The 18,375-nt window shown below is 39.4% G+C and overlaps 1 protein-coding gene across 1 annotated transcript in view; it reads right to left on the bottom strand.

The window, feature by feature from the left end:
- Nucleotides 1–393: 393 nt before the first annotated feature.
- Nucleotides 394–18,375, bottom strand: part of CTNNA3 (catenin alpha 3) — a 516,687-nt gene continuing 498,705 nt past the window's right edge. Inside the window, exons 10-11 of the mRNA XM_039324638.1 lie at nt 11,241–11,333; nt 394–1,536 (exon numbers count right to left, since the gene is read on the bottom strand). Coding sequence (XP_039180572.1) covers nt 1,525–1,536; nt 11,241–11,333 — 105 coding nt within the window. The 3' untranslated portion in view covers nt 394–1,524. The remainder of the gene's footprint in view (nt 1,537–11,240; nt 11,334–18,375) is intronic.

Below are 18,375 nucleotides of genomic sequence, written 5' to 3'. Positions count from 1 at the left end.
TTCCGGGGTAGGTAAAATGAGGACCCAGATTGTTGGGGGCAATGTAAATATATATATATATATACATTGCTTACTGGTGTACACCGCTTAGAGAGTGCTTGCACTTAAAGCGGTATATAAGTCTCATAAATAAATAAATAAACAAACAAACAAATAAATAAATAAAAATCTTAGGCAGAAATGGCCTTTCCTTGCCCACGGTTTTCAGACCCCAGGAGAGTCTGGAGGACCTGCTGCTCTTCTAAGCAGTGAGTACGGACACCTCCTTGACAGGGTTTTGCCCGTACTCACTGTGTTGGGAAGAAGCAGGTCCTCCCAGACCCCTTTTTGGTTTGAAAACCATTGGTGGTGTTCCCTTGGAAGGAGGTTCCTTTACTCTGCTAGGGAACCAGAGTCCTCCCAGCCCCCCTTTTGATCCAAAATCTGACAGGCAGGGTGGCAAGTTTGACTGCGGCAGAAGGACCCGGCTAGGCTGATTGAATCCCACATCGGAAGGGGAACATGGGAAGCTGTAGCTCAAGGGTTGTGCCTGGATCCCCTCCAGGAGACTTGCTCATGTGTTGGGATGAGAAGAGAAAACAAGCAAAGGATATATGTAAGGAATGGGCTTTGCTCAGGGACAAAGCTGGAAAACCAATTTGGCTAAATAAAGGTACTTAAAATGAAAACGATATATATATGAACATTGATTTTTTTTTTTCTTCCTCTCTGTCTTCTCTGCAACCATGTTGTATTTTCGTTAAGATTTTTGCCTTCCCTAATTTGAGTTAACTGAGATTTATGGTGGGAATGACTAGGATGAGTAAAACTAAGAGTTCTGTTTCCCTTTTCTGTTCTCTTTTTCTTGTCTTTGTGTGTGTGTTTCAAAGTCTTTATGTGTCCTCGAGGTAAATATAACTGTTAAATGTCTCTAACCCCTAGAGAAAATAATTTTAAATTCTAGGGGGAAAATGTTAAAATAAGCCACCAAAAGAAAAATACCTTCACCCTAGTTTGCCTGGCCAGCAAAATAGGGTGAAGAGAACTGTATTCCCTTTCCCCCATCCTCTCTCTTTCTCCCTCTGTGCTTTTAAGAACAGCCCAAGGATGTCAGGAAAGAACGTTTTAAGTTCATTTATAGGAAAAGTTTTATTCTTGCATTTACTGTATGTGATTAAGTGGGTTTCATCTGTCTACTTAACATCTGCAATGTTAACCTTTTTGTCTTGTCAAACCCTGCCTGCAAGCTACCACACCCCCATTCCACTTCTCCATTTCTTATCCTCTGTTTTCCATTCCTATGTCAGACCAATGATGCCACTTCTGGGAGAGTCACCCACAAAGGTGGGAGGTCACCTTGTTCTCATATCTTTCAGCCTTGCCCAGATGACTCCACAACCTTTGAAAACAGAGCACACTGAACCAGATGCTGCCTCCAGAGGAGACCTTCTATTCATTTGAGCCAAGGAATTGGGTTTGGATCCAGCCATCTACTAGGAAAGTCACCATGCAGCCAGAGTGGAAAAGATCTTCCCAGGTCCTACATCACCCAGGTACCTGTGAAAATTGCAAAGAAAAGAAGGACTTATGGATCCATTGGCCCCACATGAAGCCTCAGAAGACAACTCCAAAGACTATGGGTGGAGGGCAGAAACTCATTGTAAGGTTTTCTTTCTTGCTTCCTTTATATTGTAATTAGCCAGTTAAATGGATTTATGGAGGGATGGCATTTGGGAGTGGTTGACACAGCAAGTCCTGAACACCTTGGACTTCTATCTGGTGGGAGGGAAAAATTGTCCAGGATATATTGCCTGTCTTGTAGAAGTAGCTGCACACACACACATACACACACACCATTCAGAATCACACTGAGGAGGTAGCAGAAAAGAGATCTCCAAATCCAAGCCCTGACTATGTTGCACTAGTGGACTCATAGTGGGAGTCCTAGGGCTCACTGTGCAATTTGACATCACAAACCCTGGATGCACTAAACTAAGAGCTAAGGCAGGCTCAGGAAGCAACCCTTGAAAATGGGCAGTCAATAATTATTTACTAAGGCAAAATATGGCTGTGAAGAATTATGGGGCACATGCTTACTTCATACCTGACTGAAAGTTCACAGACAGTGACATCAAACATCTAAAAGAATTGGCACAAAATATTGGACACTATAATTTTTTTTTCCTCCTAACAGAATTTTTGCCTTGGCTTCTAGATCTTCATGGGTTGAATGTTCCCCTTTTTGGGAGCCACTACAGGGTTCCTTTTTTGCTGCCTCTATCAGTGCCTTCCCCTCTGCATTAACAATTTGAGAACTTGCTTCCCTGCATCCTTGGAAAAAAATAAAAGCACCCATCAAGTCTCCCTGATCAGATCAATTCTTAATCTTGTGCTAGTAAAAGTGTGTCACCCACACTTATAGGGCACAAAGGGGGGGGGGGAATTGTAGAAAGTCAGCACCCACCCATCCTCCTAGAGAAGGAAATATTGTGGGGCATATTAAAAAAGGCAAAATATTATATTTCCCCAAAGGAATAATGGAGAAAAATCTTAGGCAGAAATAGCGCCAGTCTCCCTCCAGTCTCCCTGCCTCAAGCAGAAACTGAGCAGGCCAGCTCTTTAGAAATGCACAGTAGATTTGGTAATCCATTCAGGAAGACTGAGGGCAAGAAGGCTGGAACTGATGGGATTAGAAAAACAAAGACTTCTAAAATCGACATTCCCCACCCAAAATCTAAGAACAGGACATGACCTTTAGGACATAATAAGATTAACCTTCTTCAGGCTAGCAAAAGACACAAAAGCCCACTTCATCACACAACCCAGAAACATTTCCCCTTCAAAGTCTCAGAACCCTATAAAGAACCATCCACTCTCAACTCCATCTGGTCAGCTGTCCCAGAACCACATGCTGTTGCTGGTTCTACTCATCAATAAACAGGAACCTTCTTTCATAAGCAGCCTCCAGCATATTAGCCTCCATTTTATTTACTCCCAGCTTGAAACTGGACCTGGCGATTATTCTTTCCACAACAGTTAGTGAAGATTGCAAATAAACCTTAACAGTTAAGTAAATACAAAGGCATATTGCTGTATCCCCATCTATTAGAGCATTAGAATACAGTATATTGAAATACCAAGAAAATTTAAAATTGATAACACAGAGAAGTGTAAACTACAATAATAAAGCTTCACCTGAGCATAATTGGTGATGTTTATAGTTAGCAAAGACCAGTGGAATAAAATCCGCAGGGACTGCTCGCAGGCTAGGAAGCTGGGTGAAACAGGGGTCCCCTTCATCCACAAGCTCCATGGATCATAATATTTAAAAATATTACTGCATTTTCATCTACATCACTGCTGAGGCAGATATAAACTAACTCTCCAGGACTATCACAGTATCAACAAGATCTGGATGGGGTTTTTTTACACTGCTGCAAAGTTGGTGGAAGTGTCGTAACAGTCATCTCTCAAGCTGATAGTGTCTGACAAAAACAGATAATTCTAATGTAAAATCAAGGTTAGGGAGATGGGAAATAGTTGGGAAATAGATAAACCTAATACAAACTGGGATTGCCACAAGAAGCAAATACATTGACTTGTTAAAGGAAACAAGGGAAATTTAATAAATGGATATGGAAACTGTTGGTGGACAATGAGGAATGTGTGAGGAAAAAAGATCAGAGGACTCAAGAAAGGAAAGAGAGGTTCTCCTAAAACGTAGAGAGGGAAGCACTTAAACTCAGAGTTTGAGAAAGATATAAAGAACTGTGGATGCAAAGGACTTCACTTAACCCAGAGACAAATAGATACTCAATGGGGTAAAGATGCAAAAGCCTAAAGGCAATAGCTAAGAAAAGAAGAAAGAAAAGAAAATTGTTTGCCTAGAGGCAGCTTAAGGAGATAAAGAGAATAAGAGATAAAGCTTTAAAGCAAGTGAAAGACAGAAGGACGTCTTGTGAAAAAGAATTAAAGCATGCCTGGCTGAGGAATTCTGGGAGTTGAAGTCCACAAGTCATAAAAGAGCCAAGTTTGAAGACCCCTGGTCTAGTCGAATGAAGAGAAGGACTATGGGTGGCATGATAGCAATCTTCTAATATTTGAGGGGCTATCACAGAGATGAGGAGGTTGACCTATTCTCCAAAGCATCTGAGGGCCAGATAAGAAGTAATGGATGGAAACTTATCAAAGAGAGAATTAGATCTTAAGGAGAAATTTCCTGACAGTGAGAACAATTACTCAGTGGACCGGCTTGCCTTCACAAGTTGTTGGTGCTCCATCCTGGAGGTTTTTAAGAGGAGATTGGACAGCCTTTTATCTGGAATAATATCGGGTCTCCTTCTTAAGCAGAGGATTGGACTAGAAGACCTCTAAGATCCCTTCTACTTCTGTTATACTATTACTGTTATGGTTACCTTCTGGTTCCATAAACAAATCATACTCCAGGAACTGTACATTTTAATGTACCGTTGGAAAAGACATTGAACATTGAGATTTAGATAGGTATATTAAATCTCTCTAATCTGAATGGCAATAATTCTAATCAAGATAGGCCTTACTAAAATAGATATTTCACTCCTAAATATATTCCCTGAAAAAAATTACACTGACTTCCATTCTACGGGCAGCAATCGCAATAAAAATAGCATTAAAGCATTTCCCCTGCTTTTTCAAAATGTCATTATCATTTTTAACAACACCAACCTTTAATTAATACTCTTATTGGATGGCTGGAAATGGCACTTAAGAAAATGTTGACATTGTTAGAGAAACAACATCTGCTTTGCCAGGTTGAAGGCAGATGGTGAGCAGCTCACTGACTCTTCTTTTACCCAATTTCTCTGCCCTTGTTTGGTGCTCAGCATGTGTAGAAAACACTGTTAAGCAGGAAAAGCAGTGGCTCTGTGTATATAACACATAGTATATGTGTTAGTAGATTCAAGATGGACAGAACTAGTAAACATTTCAATTACTTGCTGAATAATATTTACGATTTATAAGGGGATCATTTAGGAGAAAAAAAACCCAAGTATATACTAGGCGTTTGGGGAAAGAAAGCAAATAATATATAGGGGGAAATGGAGGCGCTTTCAGCTGCAATCCATAGTAGCACAAATTAGGGTTTGAAAAGACTCCTTATTTCTCTAGTCTCAAAATTAGAAGCATGGTTATCTCTGTGATTTTGCCTTAATTAGCGTAAACAGAACAAAACAATTATTATTTATGCAAAATGTGTTATGAGTGAATCTATTAAAAATGGACAATACCAGCATGCACTTTTTAATGCAGGTTTTCATGTATTATTCCATTCTCTAATTCTATCATGTGAATAAGCTACAATTTGGAGAGTTGCATTTATATTATTCCCCCTTAACATAAGTAGTTTGTATACAGCTTTTCTTACCGTATGCTTCCCAACTCATTATACATTTTATGCTTTTAAAAATATAACGCTGACATGAAGTTTCAATTTTTTTTTACAGGTACAAACTATTTCTTGTTTTCAGTCATTTTCCAAAGGCATGGATTTTTTTTCAGGATGCATTTTTTCAAATATACGCCCTTTTGAATATATATTTTATGCAGATAATTCTATGCCCACTTTCTGCTCCAACTGAATCAGCTCATGTTGATACATGGGTGTCTGCTGGGTATGGGTTAAAAAAAAACCTCAGGATGCTATCTGTGATGGTGTGATTGAAGCTTTGCTTGATTTTTATCTGTGTGAGAAATGAAGGCCACATAGGAAGAGCTGGTATGAAGGACTAGAGAAGTGGTGGCGAACCTATGGCACGGATGCCAGAGGCGGCACTCAGAGCCCTCTCTGTGGGCATACGTGCCATTGCCCAGCCTTGCCTCCCCCTGCGACCCCCTTCTCACCAGCAGCCTCCCTGGAGGAGAGTCACCTCCGAGTATGGCCCACGCGGAGCAGCACAGCTAAGGACATGGCAGCCAGGCAGCGCAGACAAGACTCTGCCCTCACACCCCATCAATCACAGTTGATGCTGTGGGGCGCGGGCAGAGGGCGTGGCCACCATGGCGCTGCTGAGCTGTCGGGGCGATCTGTGGTGGAGTGGCCTTGTGGGCAGGTGGGGTGGGAGCGGAGTGGAGTGGGGGTGGGGCAGGGGGTGGAGTGGAGGCGGGGCCAGTTTTTGGGCACTCAGTCTCTAAAAGGTTTGCACCTCACTAGAGTGAGGTGCAACTTCCCAGGAAGAAAGGAGCACATTACAGAAAGTGTGTGTTTGTGGGGGAAAGACAATAGACAGCACAGCCTGGAGATGGATAGGAGGCAGAGAAAGAGAATTTGGATAGCCACTCCAGGGCTATTTCTCAGGGTATATCCATTAGGCTGAGGGTGATTGGGGTTTAGTCTAGCAAGATTCTGTCTGTTATGTGTTAGCAAATAAAGAACTAAACTCTGGCTGAACTGTTCCATATCGTTCTTGAGTCTGGTAAATATTAAAATGAATGGTAGATATCTAGAAAAAATATGACTTTCTATATCTGACTAAACTGGTCATCCTATTCACAACTTGATCTACAACAGGGGTTCTCAACCTTGGCAACTTTAAGATTTGTGGACTTCAACTCCCAGAATTCCTCAGCCAGCTTTGCTGGCTGAGGAATTCTGGGAGTTGAAGTCCACAAGTCTTAAAGTTGCCAAGGTTGAGAACCCCTGATCTACAAGTACAATCATAAATAATCCCAGATAACTTTTTAGTTTTCAAAAAACAGACTGGGAGTGGATAACGTGCAAATTGGTAATACAATGGCATGAACTAAGTGTAGAGTTGCATTTGGATTATAGTAAATCTGCTCAGTGAAAATGTTCCAACTATCCCACACATACTTTCAGCATTTTACACATTTATTGGCTACTATACAAATTTTAATAGGCTTTTTGAAACAATAAATATGATTCTATTCATACAGAGGTTATCTTTGCCAAGTTGCTTTCATAATCTAAAAAGGCAAAGTATGCTTCTGAAAAGAATTGTGGTTGATGTTTCTAATTGTCATATAATATTAGAATAATGTTAAAATATAATTATAGCATATAGAGCTCAACTGCATTGAGGTAGGAGGATGTTAAGAAAAATATTACTATGGAGAAATATTTGTGCTTTCATAAAGTAACAGTGGATATAATGATAAAAACAGATGGTTGCAACATTCTGCCAACATTATAACACCATTCTTGATATAAATTGGGATAAAAAAATGAAATTTCTATAAATACCTGTATTTTCAAACTATATTCTACCTGGATGTCTTAAAACTGTAGTGCATGTAAAAGTCCTAGGTCACAGATACCTGCTTGGACACAGGTGATGGCCAACTGGCATTTTAATTAGGAATCAGGTCTATTACACCTTCTCCAATGTGACATTCTTGCAAACTTGTTTATACATTGCTGAAATTCCTGTATTGTTTTTAATAAAGGTTAAATTCAGTTACCAGTGCTATGGCTTGCGTGGGTAAGCCTCAGATCATAACAGCCTGCCAGGTACTCTAACTGATGAAAAATTTCACTGAACAACAAACCTAACTTAGCAGCAATTCATAATAATTGAATATAGACTTTTCTGAGTGAAATACTTTACTTTCCTGTTGTAAAGTCTTTCGCAAATTTTGTTAATTCTATTTTTTTTAATCCTGTACAAATATTCCTGTGTTACTTTTTCTCTTTTACCCCAAGCAAAGCAACAAAAGCACAGGTCAAAGCCAGTGGCCTAGGAGTTAGATAAAAGAGCTAGAACTCATCAGAGTGGGAGATAACGTAAATTAGGAACAGGGGATACGTATTGAAATCAAAAGAACAACGTGAGAGTCACAAACTAGGAGCTCTATTCACTAGGCAGGCTGGCTTGGTCGCTCAACAGCGAGACTCTGGTGAAGCCGGCATAGCAGTGCCTGCATTTTCTGCATCGCATGAGAAAAGCACATCTTCCTTCTCCTATCCTTACCACTTTCTACAGCAGCGGTTCTCAACCTGTGGGTCGCGACCCCATTTGGGGTCGAACGACCATTTCACGGGGGTCGCCAAACAACGCGATCCGCCATTTTTTTCTCAGCCGGCGCAGGGGGCAGCGTCGCGCATGCGTGCCGCGCAGGGGGTGGCGCAGGGGGGGCACCGCGCATGTGCGCTGCGCAGGGGGCGGCACAAGGGGCGCCCCTGCACATGCGTGCCACCACGCATGCGCGCCACACAGGGGGCGGCGCATGGGGCGGCGCTGTGCATGCGCGCTGCGCAGGGGGGCGCCATGCATGTGTGCCGTGCAGGGGGCGCTGCCGTGCATGCGTGCCGTGCAGGGGGCGGCCCCGCGCATGTGCGTCACCTGCTTATGACTGGGGTCGCCGGTCTAAAAAGATTGAGAACCACTGTTCTACAGAGTGACAATCTAGAGCATCCTGTCATACAGCATCACAGTCTGGTTTGGAAGCATCACTGCTTCAGACAGGAAGGCAGTGCAGAGAGTGATGAGGATGGCCGAAAAGATCATTGGCAGCTCCCTCCCTCCCATCCAGGACATAGCACAGAAGTGTTGCTTGAGCAGGGTCCGTAAGATTGACTGGGACACTACACATCCTCTTCACGACCTGTTTTCCTTGTTACCTTCTGGGAGGAGCCATAGTTTCATTCCATACAGCATTAAACTTGTGAACTCTCAAGCTTCCTCCTTCCGTTATATATTCAAGATGGACAGTATTTAATATATATTTGTTATGTATATGTAGGGGAGTGGGTCTGTACATGTGTTGTATATAGTATGTTTAGGTGTGTGTCATGTATGTATTTCACTTTGAGAGCGGGCAACTAAATGTCATTTTGATGTGTGCCATTGTGCCCACAGTAAAAAAATGACAACAAAGGTTATCTTATCTCATCTCATCTCATCTCATCTTATCTGGTGAATGGGGCCATAAACAGGCTATGAGAAGCAGCCTATAATAAACATTTCTCCATTAGTTTGTAATAAAGCCAAGTATTCTTAAACAATATATTTGGGACACTGATTTTTGAATTGATCTAAATCTCATCTTGCAGCAGTTGGGATCTTTTCCAATGGAAATGTACCAGCTTCCTGTCATTTATTTATCACCACCATGAAATTCCACAGGGCTTTCATTCTGGCCAGATTGGATGCATTTGCCTTCCTATTAGGATGATTTCCCCATTATCAACATATATGTCCTTGTGGATATAAATCAATGGGGAGTTTGAGCCACATATTCCCTCAGTGATATCTCTATGGTGGCTTGTAACCAGTTATATCTTCCAAAACCACCGTGTTTGAATGAGCAGCCCCCCCATCAAACATTGCACTCACACCCCAAAGACCCCCAAAAGCGGAGTTCTCATGCCTTAAAAATATGGATATGTTGATGTATTAACTTGTATTTCAATGCTTTAGTCTTATAAACAACAACAATCATTATCATGGTTAGTCTAAGAAGAGAAGCATTATTTACTCAATCTTCTAGGGCAAAGAGATGATACAGAAATCAGACATTTCCTATTGAATGATGACAATGCATCCAAATTTATTTAGATGTTTGAATCTTCTTTTCAAATTGCCCTTGTTCAATGCTCAGTATGCATAGAAAACACTGTTAAGCAGGAAAAAGGAAGTGGCTGTGTGTATATAACATGTAATCTGTGTGAATCATGCTCTGTGTGAATCATGCTCTGGCAACCTGCATCATTATATTAAGGCTAGCTGAGAAGACAGTTTTATAACAGATATTACATAGACTCACTGATAAACCAAGAATTTTAAGTTCCAAAATACACCCCCAAATTGGCTTTGGCTTTTCTGCAAATTGGAGCTCAGATTTTTAAAGCCTGTCATGATCTTAATAGCACATGATTTTATAAATGATGACATAACCGTTTGCAGATTCCTGCCTGTGATTCAACGGTTGCTTAGCCAAGGGTAACACATTTTTCATAATATTTTGGTTGAAATTTCAAAAGCCAGCTTATATCTGCAGGTGGGCTTATCCATGATGATCCGTGGTATCTTGCATGTGTTTATCAACAGTGGAACTCAAGCCACATTCCTATACCAATTTTACCCGGGAGTAAGCTTTGTGTGGTTTATGTTCCTATAAATATACATACGGCTGTTGTGGCTAACATTTTCTAATATTAAAAGTTTCACGCCTAGACAAAATTCCAGATGGCCTCTGGAGGTACATCCAGTTCTAACTCTTTGGCACCATCTAACAATCATTCAAATTGTGCAGCCCAGATAGGCCTTCCTAGGTCATACAGTGGGGGTTAGCCTTGCTATTTATATAAATTTATAGAACGGCACACATTTAAAAAACTCTGGGTGACTAGTAACCAATAAAATAATCTAAAACAATATAAAGTGGCATAAAAACCAACAGCAATAAAAATAAAAACAGAAAAACCTGGTGCTGCAGCCAACCTTCTTGAAGGTACTCCCATTCTCATCCCAACCTGGCCTTGCATTATCCCAACACCTGGGGGAAGAGCCAGGTTTTGTGCTGTCTAGAAGGATAAAAGGACAGGGACCTATAGGATCCTAGGGGTGAGGGTGTTCCATAGGGAAGGGGCTGCAATTGGAAAGGCATGCTTCCAAAGGCACACAAGATGATAGTATTTAAGGGTAGGTACCTGGTGTGGGATGGGCAGGTGAACTCAGGGACAGGGATCCTGCATATAACCTAGTCCCATGCCTTTTAAAGCTTGAAAAGTTATAGTCAGATTGATTGGCAGCTCCCAGAATAACCCATAATACAGAAAGAAGGCAAAGTGCCTCTGTATTATATGCACAATTGTACTCATGTAAGCACCTGATTAGCTTGATGGAGCTCAAGGATGGAGCCAGTGAAGAGATCCTGATCCTCTCCTACATTTTAACTACAAAAAGCAATTTCAGTCCTGAATAATGAAGCTATGGTGAGGGAAACTCTGAGGGGTTTGTTTAAGTGCTAATAAATTATACCATCAAGACTTTTGCTTCAAGGGAATGTATATTCTGATCAATAGAGGAAAAGATTGCAGCTCAAATGAACAGGACTTGGAGGCTGAAAGTATGATCTAAAGCAGACTAAACCTTTTTCAGTTTAAACAGCATAGAGAGAGATAATGGGGGGAAAAAAATCACACATCACACAAGAATGCATCTGAATCTTATCCTCAAACAGCAAATTCACTATTGAGTGAATGAAAAATCATTCTATCTATGTACTTACGTATTTACATGTAGTAAAAAGAGAAATCATACCTGAGGGCACAAGGTCTCCAAATGATTGGCTGCTGTTTGGACAATGTTAATTCCTTCTTCATTTGTTGATACCGAGCAAGCAAGGTTAGCCACCTGAAGAAAGGCAAGGAAAAACAGTATTAATAAATTTTGATACAATCACAGAATATTTTACTTGATCTTTTGTCCTTCAATTGCTTGGGTTATAACTGATATCACACTGATTTGGTGTGATACATTTTATTAGGGGTATTGATTAATGGCCATTCCAAGTTACAACAGCATTGAAAATAATAACATTACAAATTACGGTAGTCCTTGGACTTATAATCACCATGGTGTCCCCACTTAAGTGAATCTTAAATATAGCAGTATTAATTGGGAATGTTACAGAGAATTTCAAAAGATAGCTCCTGTAAGAAAAACCACAAGCCACTTTTTAATTAGTTGTCGCAGAAGGACGTGTTATCATGGAAGTAGCCCACTGCAGTCTAATAATAAAATGACCTTATCACAGGATTTGTAATCTGTAAATCTGTGATTGAAGGTTCAGTAGACCTCAGAAATCTTTTATGCTCTTTGTTGCCTTTTAATTCTCCTTCATGTTGGCAGGTGTAGACACTGTAGACTGTTAGGATAACTGTTGTACTGCCATAGTGAGGAGTGTTGCATGTGAAGACTAGTGAAGAATTATGTTATAGTCTTCCAATACTGTATTGTACTTTCCTTAGGTTGAAAAACCTTTGTCTCAGTAAAGACTGTCAACTTCTATTGAATAAAATCCTTTCAGTTTATTAAAAACCATTAAGACAATTTGCTTAAAAGGATAAAGAAAGAAATGGCAACAGTGAAGAGAATCTGTCAAATGTAATTATAGCTTCAAAACATCGGCAGTTCACATTGGTAGCATCTTCTCTTATTGTTATAGTCTGATTTGATATTGAATGCATACCCGTTCCCCTCTATCACTAATGATACTATTAGAGATACAATCAAAAAGTAAAATGGTCAATTACTTGCATATGCAACATTTAGAACATACAAATCTGAAATGTATTGTGCGATCATTGACTCATTTAAAAATGTAATCATTGAAAACATTCTTTATTCTAACTGGAAAATATCTGAAATATCATCAGTGAAATGGTATTAGTTGAATATAACTAAGCAAATACAAAGACAATCAAGATTATTTAAAGAGGAAGCAAAGATACCTGAATATATTTTAAAGATAAAAAAGAAACAAATAAGAGCATATCATCAAACATGGGGATACGTAAAATATTTCAGAGATAGAATGTAATAGGGCAATGCAAAACATTCTGTTTTTCCCCTAGAATATCTTTGGAATAGCATAAAACATTTCCTGTTCTGGAAGATTTCCTTTTAAAAATCTGCAAAATATAGTCTTCTTTTAGCCTAATTACAAACTAAACTGATTCTCTGAAAGGAACATGCAGACATCCAGATGATTCTTCTAGTCAATTATCAGCATCTAAGAATATACAGTAGAGCATGCCTGTCATACTATTTCATTTGCTTTTCATATAACTATTACTTGGAATGTTGACATAGCAGAAATGAGTAAACTTGAGAAAAGAATTGTTGGGACTTCATCTATCATTTGCTGTCCTGTGAAGGCAAAGTATAACAAAAGCTATATAATACCTTAAAGGCTGACCAATTTTATTACTGCATACAATTTCATTATCCCATTCACTTCTTCAAATGAATGGACTGAATTTGTATAAAGAAGATTTTAGAAGTAAATATCAGGGAGGTAATAAGGATGTGAATCGGAGTCAGTGTAAATTGTTGGATTATATGAGGAACAGGAAATAATAACAAATTAGATGGTGGATGTGAATAATGTAGTGGTATGCATATTATCTTGGTCAGATACTTTTCCCTCATAAAGAAAAAAATGTGACCCAAATGTGATCCCTCTTTGCAGATTATACAAGACTGATCTCCCCCTCACAAAAAAAAAAATTGGAAGGAGAAGAAGGGACTAAACAAATTAATATGCTGATAAAGAAAAAAATTATTCTTTCCCATCAACTGGTCCACATAGGAAAGTCTTTGGGAACAAAAAACATCAGATATTTATGATTTTTTTAAAAAAGATAGAGGATTTGATACCTGCAATGATGCCTTTGAGAAGCCACTGCCAGTTAAGAGTAAATAATGATGGACTGCATAAATACAGAGATTATGGCAGAGTAAGATGGCTTGATCTATTACACAAACCGGGAAGGTCAAAATTTTGAAGCTTTAATAACTAAAAAATTAGAAATCTCGTTTATATGGAAATATCCTCTTAACTTGCCACAGACATTGAAAAAAAAGTCACGATTGTATTATTTTTATACTGCTGTTTTAGATATGCTAGAATTGCATTTGCAATTTTTTATCTCTTTCCTTCATAAAATAACCTTAGAATAGCTTAGAGAATGTTTTAAAATATGAAGCAAAGAGCAATTCAAGCAACTGAAATCATTTTCTTATAATACATCAGATAAGTAATTCAGTGCCATATGCATAGAAAATCTTCATCTTCATCATTTTAGGTTGTTACTTGAATAATTCCTAAATTCCTGGGTCAAACTCAAATTTCCAAAGAAGACCAGTCAGTGAAGCAATTATTTGTGTTTGTTCTTTCTGTTTTGTGAGGAGCAGGAGGTGGAGGAGGTAGAAGAGGAGGAGGAGAAGGAGGAAGAGGAGGAGATGATGATGATGATCAATAGCTACCTTTAGCTCTGAAGCTACAAATAGCCTATCGTGACTCATGAAGGTTATATGCTTTTAAGAATCCCTCTTTCCCACAGTATTCTTCCCACTTAAACATCGAGAAAGTGTCTCTGTACAAAATATAAAAAAATAAGTAGATAAGGACAGGAAGAGATGTTCAATCTCTTTACGTCCTGGCTACGTAAAGTTTTATAACTCCAAATCATCACTTTGAATGGGCCCAGAAGCCAACTGCTCTTATACATCATACCATTTTCTTCTCGCCAATTGTCGTCAACACTTAAAAATTCTTGCCACACTGAGAGACTCTCAAATTAAATCCTGAAGACAGCAAGTGAAACTCTCTTGAGGTCCATGAGAGCTGAGGTGATTTTTATTCTTACATATTTGATTGAGATGACCAAATCCACAGATTTCACTAAAATGAAGTCAACTAGTGGGCTTACCTGACTGATATTTAAGTAGCTGAATTCACATGGGAAAGTGGGGAAGAATTGACTCTAGTGAGGGCAGAACAATATTCCCACAAGCACTGGGAGAGAACACAGGGCTTTAAAGAGAAATGGCTGCCCTCAACTCCCCTCACTGGCTTCTTCTGCAGCTTTTTTCTCCCTAAATCAGGCAATGAGTTGCATTTCACAGGTGTTGTACTCCAGTTTCCATCATCAGTGGAGTTGTCACTTTATGGTTTGGGTTTGGAAAAATCTATCTCAAATGAGATCTTTTTCAATCAATCAAAATAGAGTTGGAAGAGACCTTCAAGGTTCTCTAGTCCAAGTCCCTACTCAAGCAGGACACCTATCATTTCAGACAAGTGGCTGTCCAGTCTCTTCTTAAAAACCTCTGTGATGAAGCACCTACAACTTCTGAAGGCAAGCTGTTCCACTGGTTAATTATCCTGACTGTTAGGAAATTTCTCCTTAATTCAGATTTCTTCTCTTCTTGATTAGTTTCCATCCATTGTTTCTTGTCTTGCCTTCTGGTGCTTTGGAAAATAAGATGACTCCCTGTTCTTTGTGGCAGTCCCTCAAATACTGGAATACTGCTGTCATGTCCTCCTAGTCCTTCTTTACTCTAGACTGGCCATACCCAATTCCTGAAACCGTTCTTCATATGTTTTTGTCATCTTAGTTGCTCTTCTTTGCACTTTTTCCCAAAGTGTCAACTTCTACTTTGTAATGTCTTAATCAAAACTGGATGCAGTATTCCAGGTGTGGACTTATTAAGGATTTATAAAGTGGTACTAATACTTCACATGATTTTGATTTATGCCTCTGTTTATAAGACTCCAAGGTCCCTCCCACCCACCCACCCCCCTCTCTCTCTCTCTCTCTCTCTCTCTCTCTCTCTCTCTTTCTAAACACGGCTATAAACATGCATTAACCCAAGCATGTTGGTTCTGAATATCTTACAAACTAAAAATTAGCACATTTAGCTGGTACATAATATTTGTCAGCCCATTCCAACATTTGTCTATTTCCTTCTTACCCATCACTGGTAAAAAAAATATATACGTCCACTAGGGAAAATCAAAGTCAGTGACCTTTCTTGTCACATCTTGGATGGCACAAACTCTGAGTTGGAACAAAAATAATTAGAAAAACAGCAAATAATTTATTAGCAATATTGGTTTATAATGTCAGGATATCATGAAGAGGGAAATCTGAAAGGTCAAAGAGGTTACATGTACAAAATAGTTTCTCCCCTAATTAATAACTGAGAAGTAAATGAAATCACTGTAACAAACTGTGGATGGAGAAAAAGGAAATATAGATCTTGGAGTCTTCTACCTACAGCATTTGGTTTTTCTATACTTTTCTATTATCTGTCCAGCCAGTCAACTAGAGATAAACATTTTAATTATTGTAGTTGCCATGTCAAGGACTAACTCAGTAATTGGAAACTCATTCTTGAAAGCAGTTGGATTTTTTTTTGTTGTTACAAGTTGCTAGGTAGATTTTCCTACACTGAAGCTGTAAAAAGGCCTCACTTATACTCCAAGAGGGAAACAATGAGTAATAATGCCTGAATATTGCCTAAAAGCCAGCTAATTACACAGAGAATGCCAGCTATTTTTCCAGCTCTTCTCTAAGTCATAGATGATAAGATAAATATTAAAATAGGCTTTCAAAAACATGGAGGAAAATGTAAAACTCTGCCCTGCATCAATGGCTAGTGTGGTTGTTTTAGTTTTGTACTGAATTTCTCCAGCAATGATCCTAGCATGGTTTTCCGGAGTGAGAGGGATATCAAGTTTTGCTCAAATATTTGCCACCGCTCAGCAGGCAAAGAGTGCACTCAACCCTTCTTGAATTATGATCACAATTGAGCCCAAAATTTCTGTTGCTAAGCAAGACAGTTGTTAAGTGAGACTTGTTCCATTTTACAATCTTTCTTTCCACAGTTGTTAAGTGAATCAATACAGTTGTTAAGTTAGTAACACGGTTGTGTTAATCTGGCTTCCCCATTGACTTTGCTTGTCAGAAGGTTGCAAAAGAGGATCACGTGACCTGGGGACACCACAACCGTCATAAACGTGAGTCAGTTGCATCTGAATTTTGATCACATGATCATGGAGATGCTGCATTGCTCATAAGTGTAAATAACAGTCATAAGTTCACTTTTTCAGTGCCATTGTAACTTTGAATGATCACTAAGTGAACTATTGTAAGTCGAGGACTACCTGTACTGGAAAATGAAAGATGAGTCTGGAGGTCTGGCACCAACTAAGAGTTTGGGCTTTGCCTACTCTCAACTTAGTTATAGGGATCCAAAGCTGGGTTTGATCTTTTTATTCAATTGGTATGGAATGTAAAATCCCTGCTTAAGTATTTCTACAGGTGATTTGAAAAAGACCTTGGTAATTGTGTAACAGAATTGGAAGGGACCTCCAGCCCCCTGCAGAAGTAGGAAATCCTATACCATTCCAGACGGATGGCTGTCCAGCTTCTTCTTAAAAACCTCCAGTGATGGTGCAGCCACAATGAGTTAATTTATTGTTCTTCTTCTTAACTTTATATAACATGTACTCTTAGAACATGGGACATAGAATCTAGGGCTGGGAGGGACTTCAGAGGTTAATCAAGTAATACCCCTGCTCAAGACAGGAGACCTTATACTGGGGTGGGCAACCTTGGCCCTTTTATGACTTGTGGACTTCAACTCCCAGAATTTCTGAGTCAGCCATGCTGACTCAGAAATTCTGGGAGTTGAAGTCCACAATCATAAAAGAGCCAAGGTTGCCTACCCTGTCTTATACCATCCCAGTCAAATGGTTGTCCAGTCTAGTTTTGAAAACCTCCAGTGATGGTGCACTCACAACTCTGCTTATACCTTGTCTTTGCATTGGGGGTAGTGGGGTGTATCCAAGGTAAGGTAAACAGGTGGACAGTCCTGGAATGGGACAAAACAGGAAGCGTTTTCACAGCCTGGGCTCAATACTCCCATCATCTGATGATATGAAGTAAACATTTGATCTGTTCATTAAGAAGCTTGTTCACAACCTGCTTCTTCTGCCTATCAGTCCAGACTCCACAAGGAAACTAGAAGCAGGCTTTATTGAGATAGGATGTATCAATAAAATCTTTAAGTCTGATTGTGATTTTCCTCCCCTCCCCTTTGTACCTCATTGAGTCAAAGGAATGCCAGTCTGATTCTCTTCCCAGCACTATCTCTTTCCCAAGGTTTAGGAATTTTTCTGCATATATATGTATGTATGTATGTGTGTGTGTGTGTGTGTGTGTGTGTGTGTGTGTGTGTGTATACATACATACATACATACATATATATATATAGTATGTTACAGTTTCTGATATTTTCCTCAAGACTCTGAGACTGAGTTTCAGTTATGTAGCCAGGAGCTTTGGGGACAATATACTGAATGTGGATCCAGATCTGTGTGGCATCAAACATAATACCTCACTTTTCTGAAGCCTGACTGATGTAACTGATTATCTCTGGTTCTAGATGAGGAATTGCCAGGAAGGAAAATTTTAAATAAAATCTTGCTCATTCCTATTCAAGATGCCTGCTGTCCTTTGTCATTACTCTGTGATCTAGGAGGCAAAAAAATCATCTATCCACTTTGAGTGTATAGTGTGTGCTTTAAAAAAGAATAATAGGTAACTTTAGGTTATATTTTATCTCATTTGGAGAGAAGGCAGCATCTTGGGAAAGTTAACAGTTAGGGGCATTTATTTGAAAACCTGGAGCTATTCCCAGGCAGAATTCCTCTGAGAATAGAAGGAGCACTGCCAAGTTTGGTACGTGTAAAATTTTGCCCTGTGCCAGATAAAAAAATAAGAATTTCCCTAAATTGCAGAGGGATTATAACAACGCTAGTGGCCCTAGTGTTTACATGATGCCAGTGAAGCATGTGTTTCACAACTGGTGTTCTTTTCCTAGC

Source organism: Crotalus tigris, unplaced genomic scaffold (genome assembly GCF_016545835.1).
Source record: "Crotalus tigris isolate CLP2741 ecotype Arizona unplaced genomic scaffold, ASM1654583v1 scf7180000024304.1987388, whole genome shotgun sequence".
Taxonomy (NCBI): domain Eukaryota; kingdom Metazoa; phylum Chordata; class Lepidosauria; order Squamata; family Viperidae; genus Crotalus; species Crotalus tigris.
The sequence above is the reverse complement of the archived record's forward strand: the minus strand, read 5'-3'. Positions and strand labels throughout refer to the sequence as shown.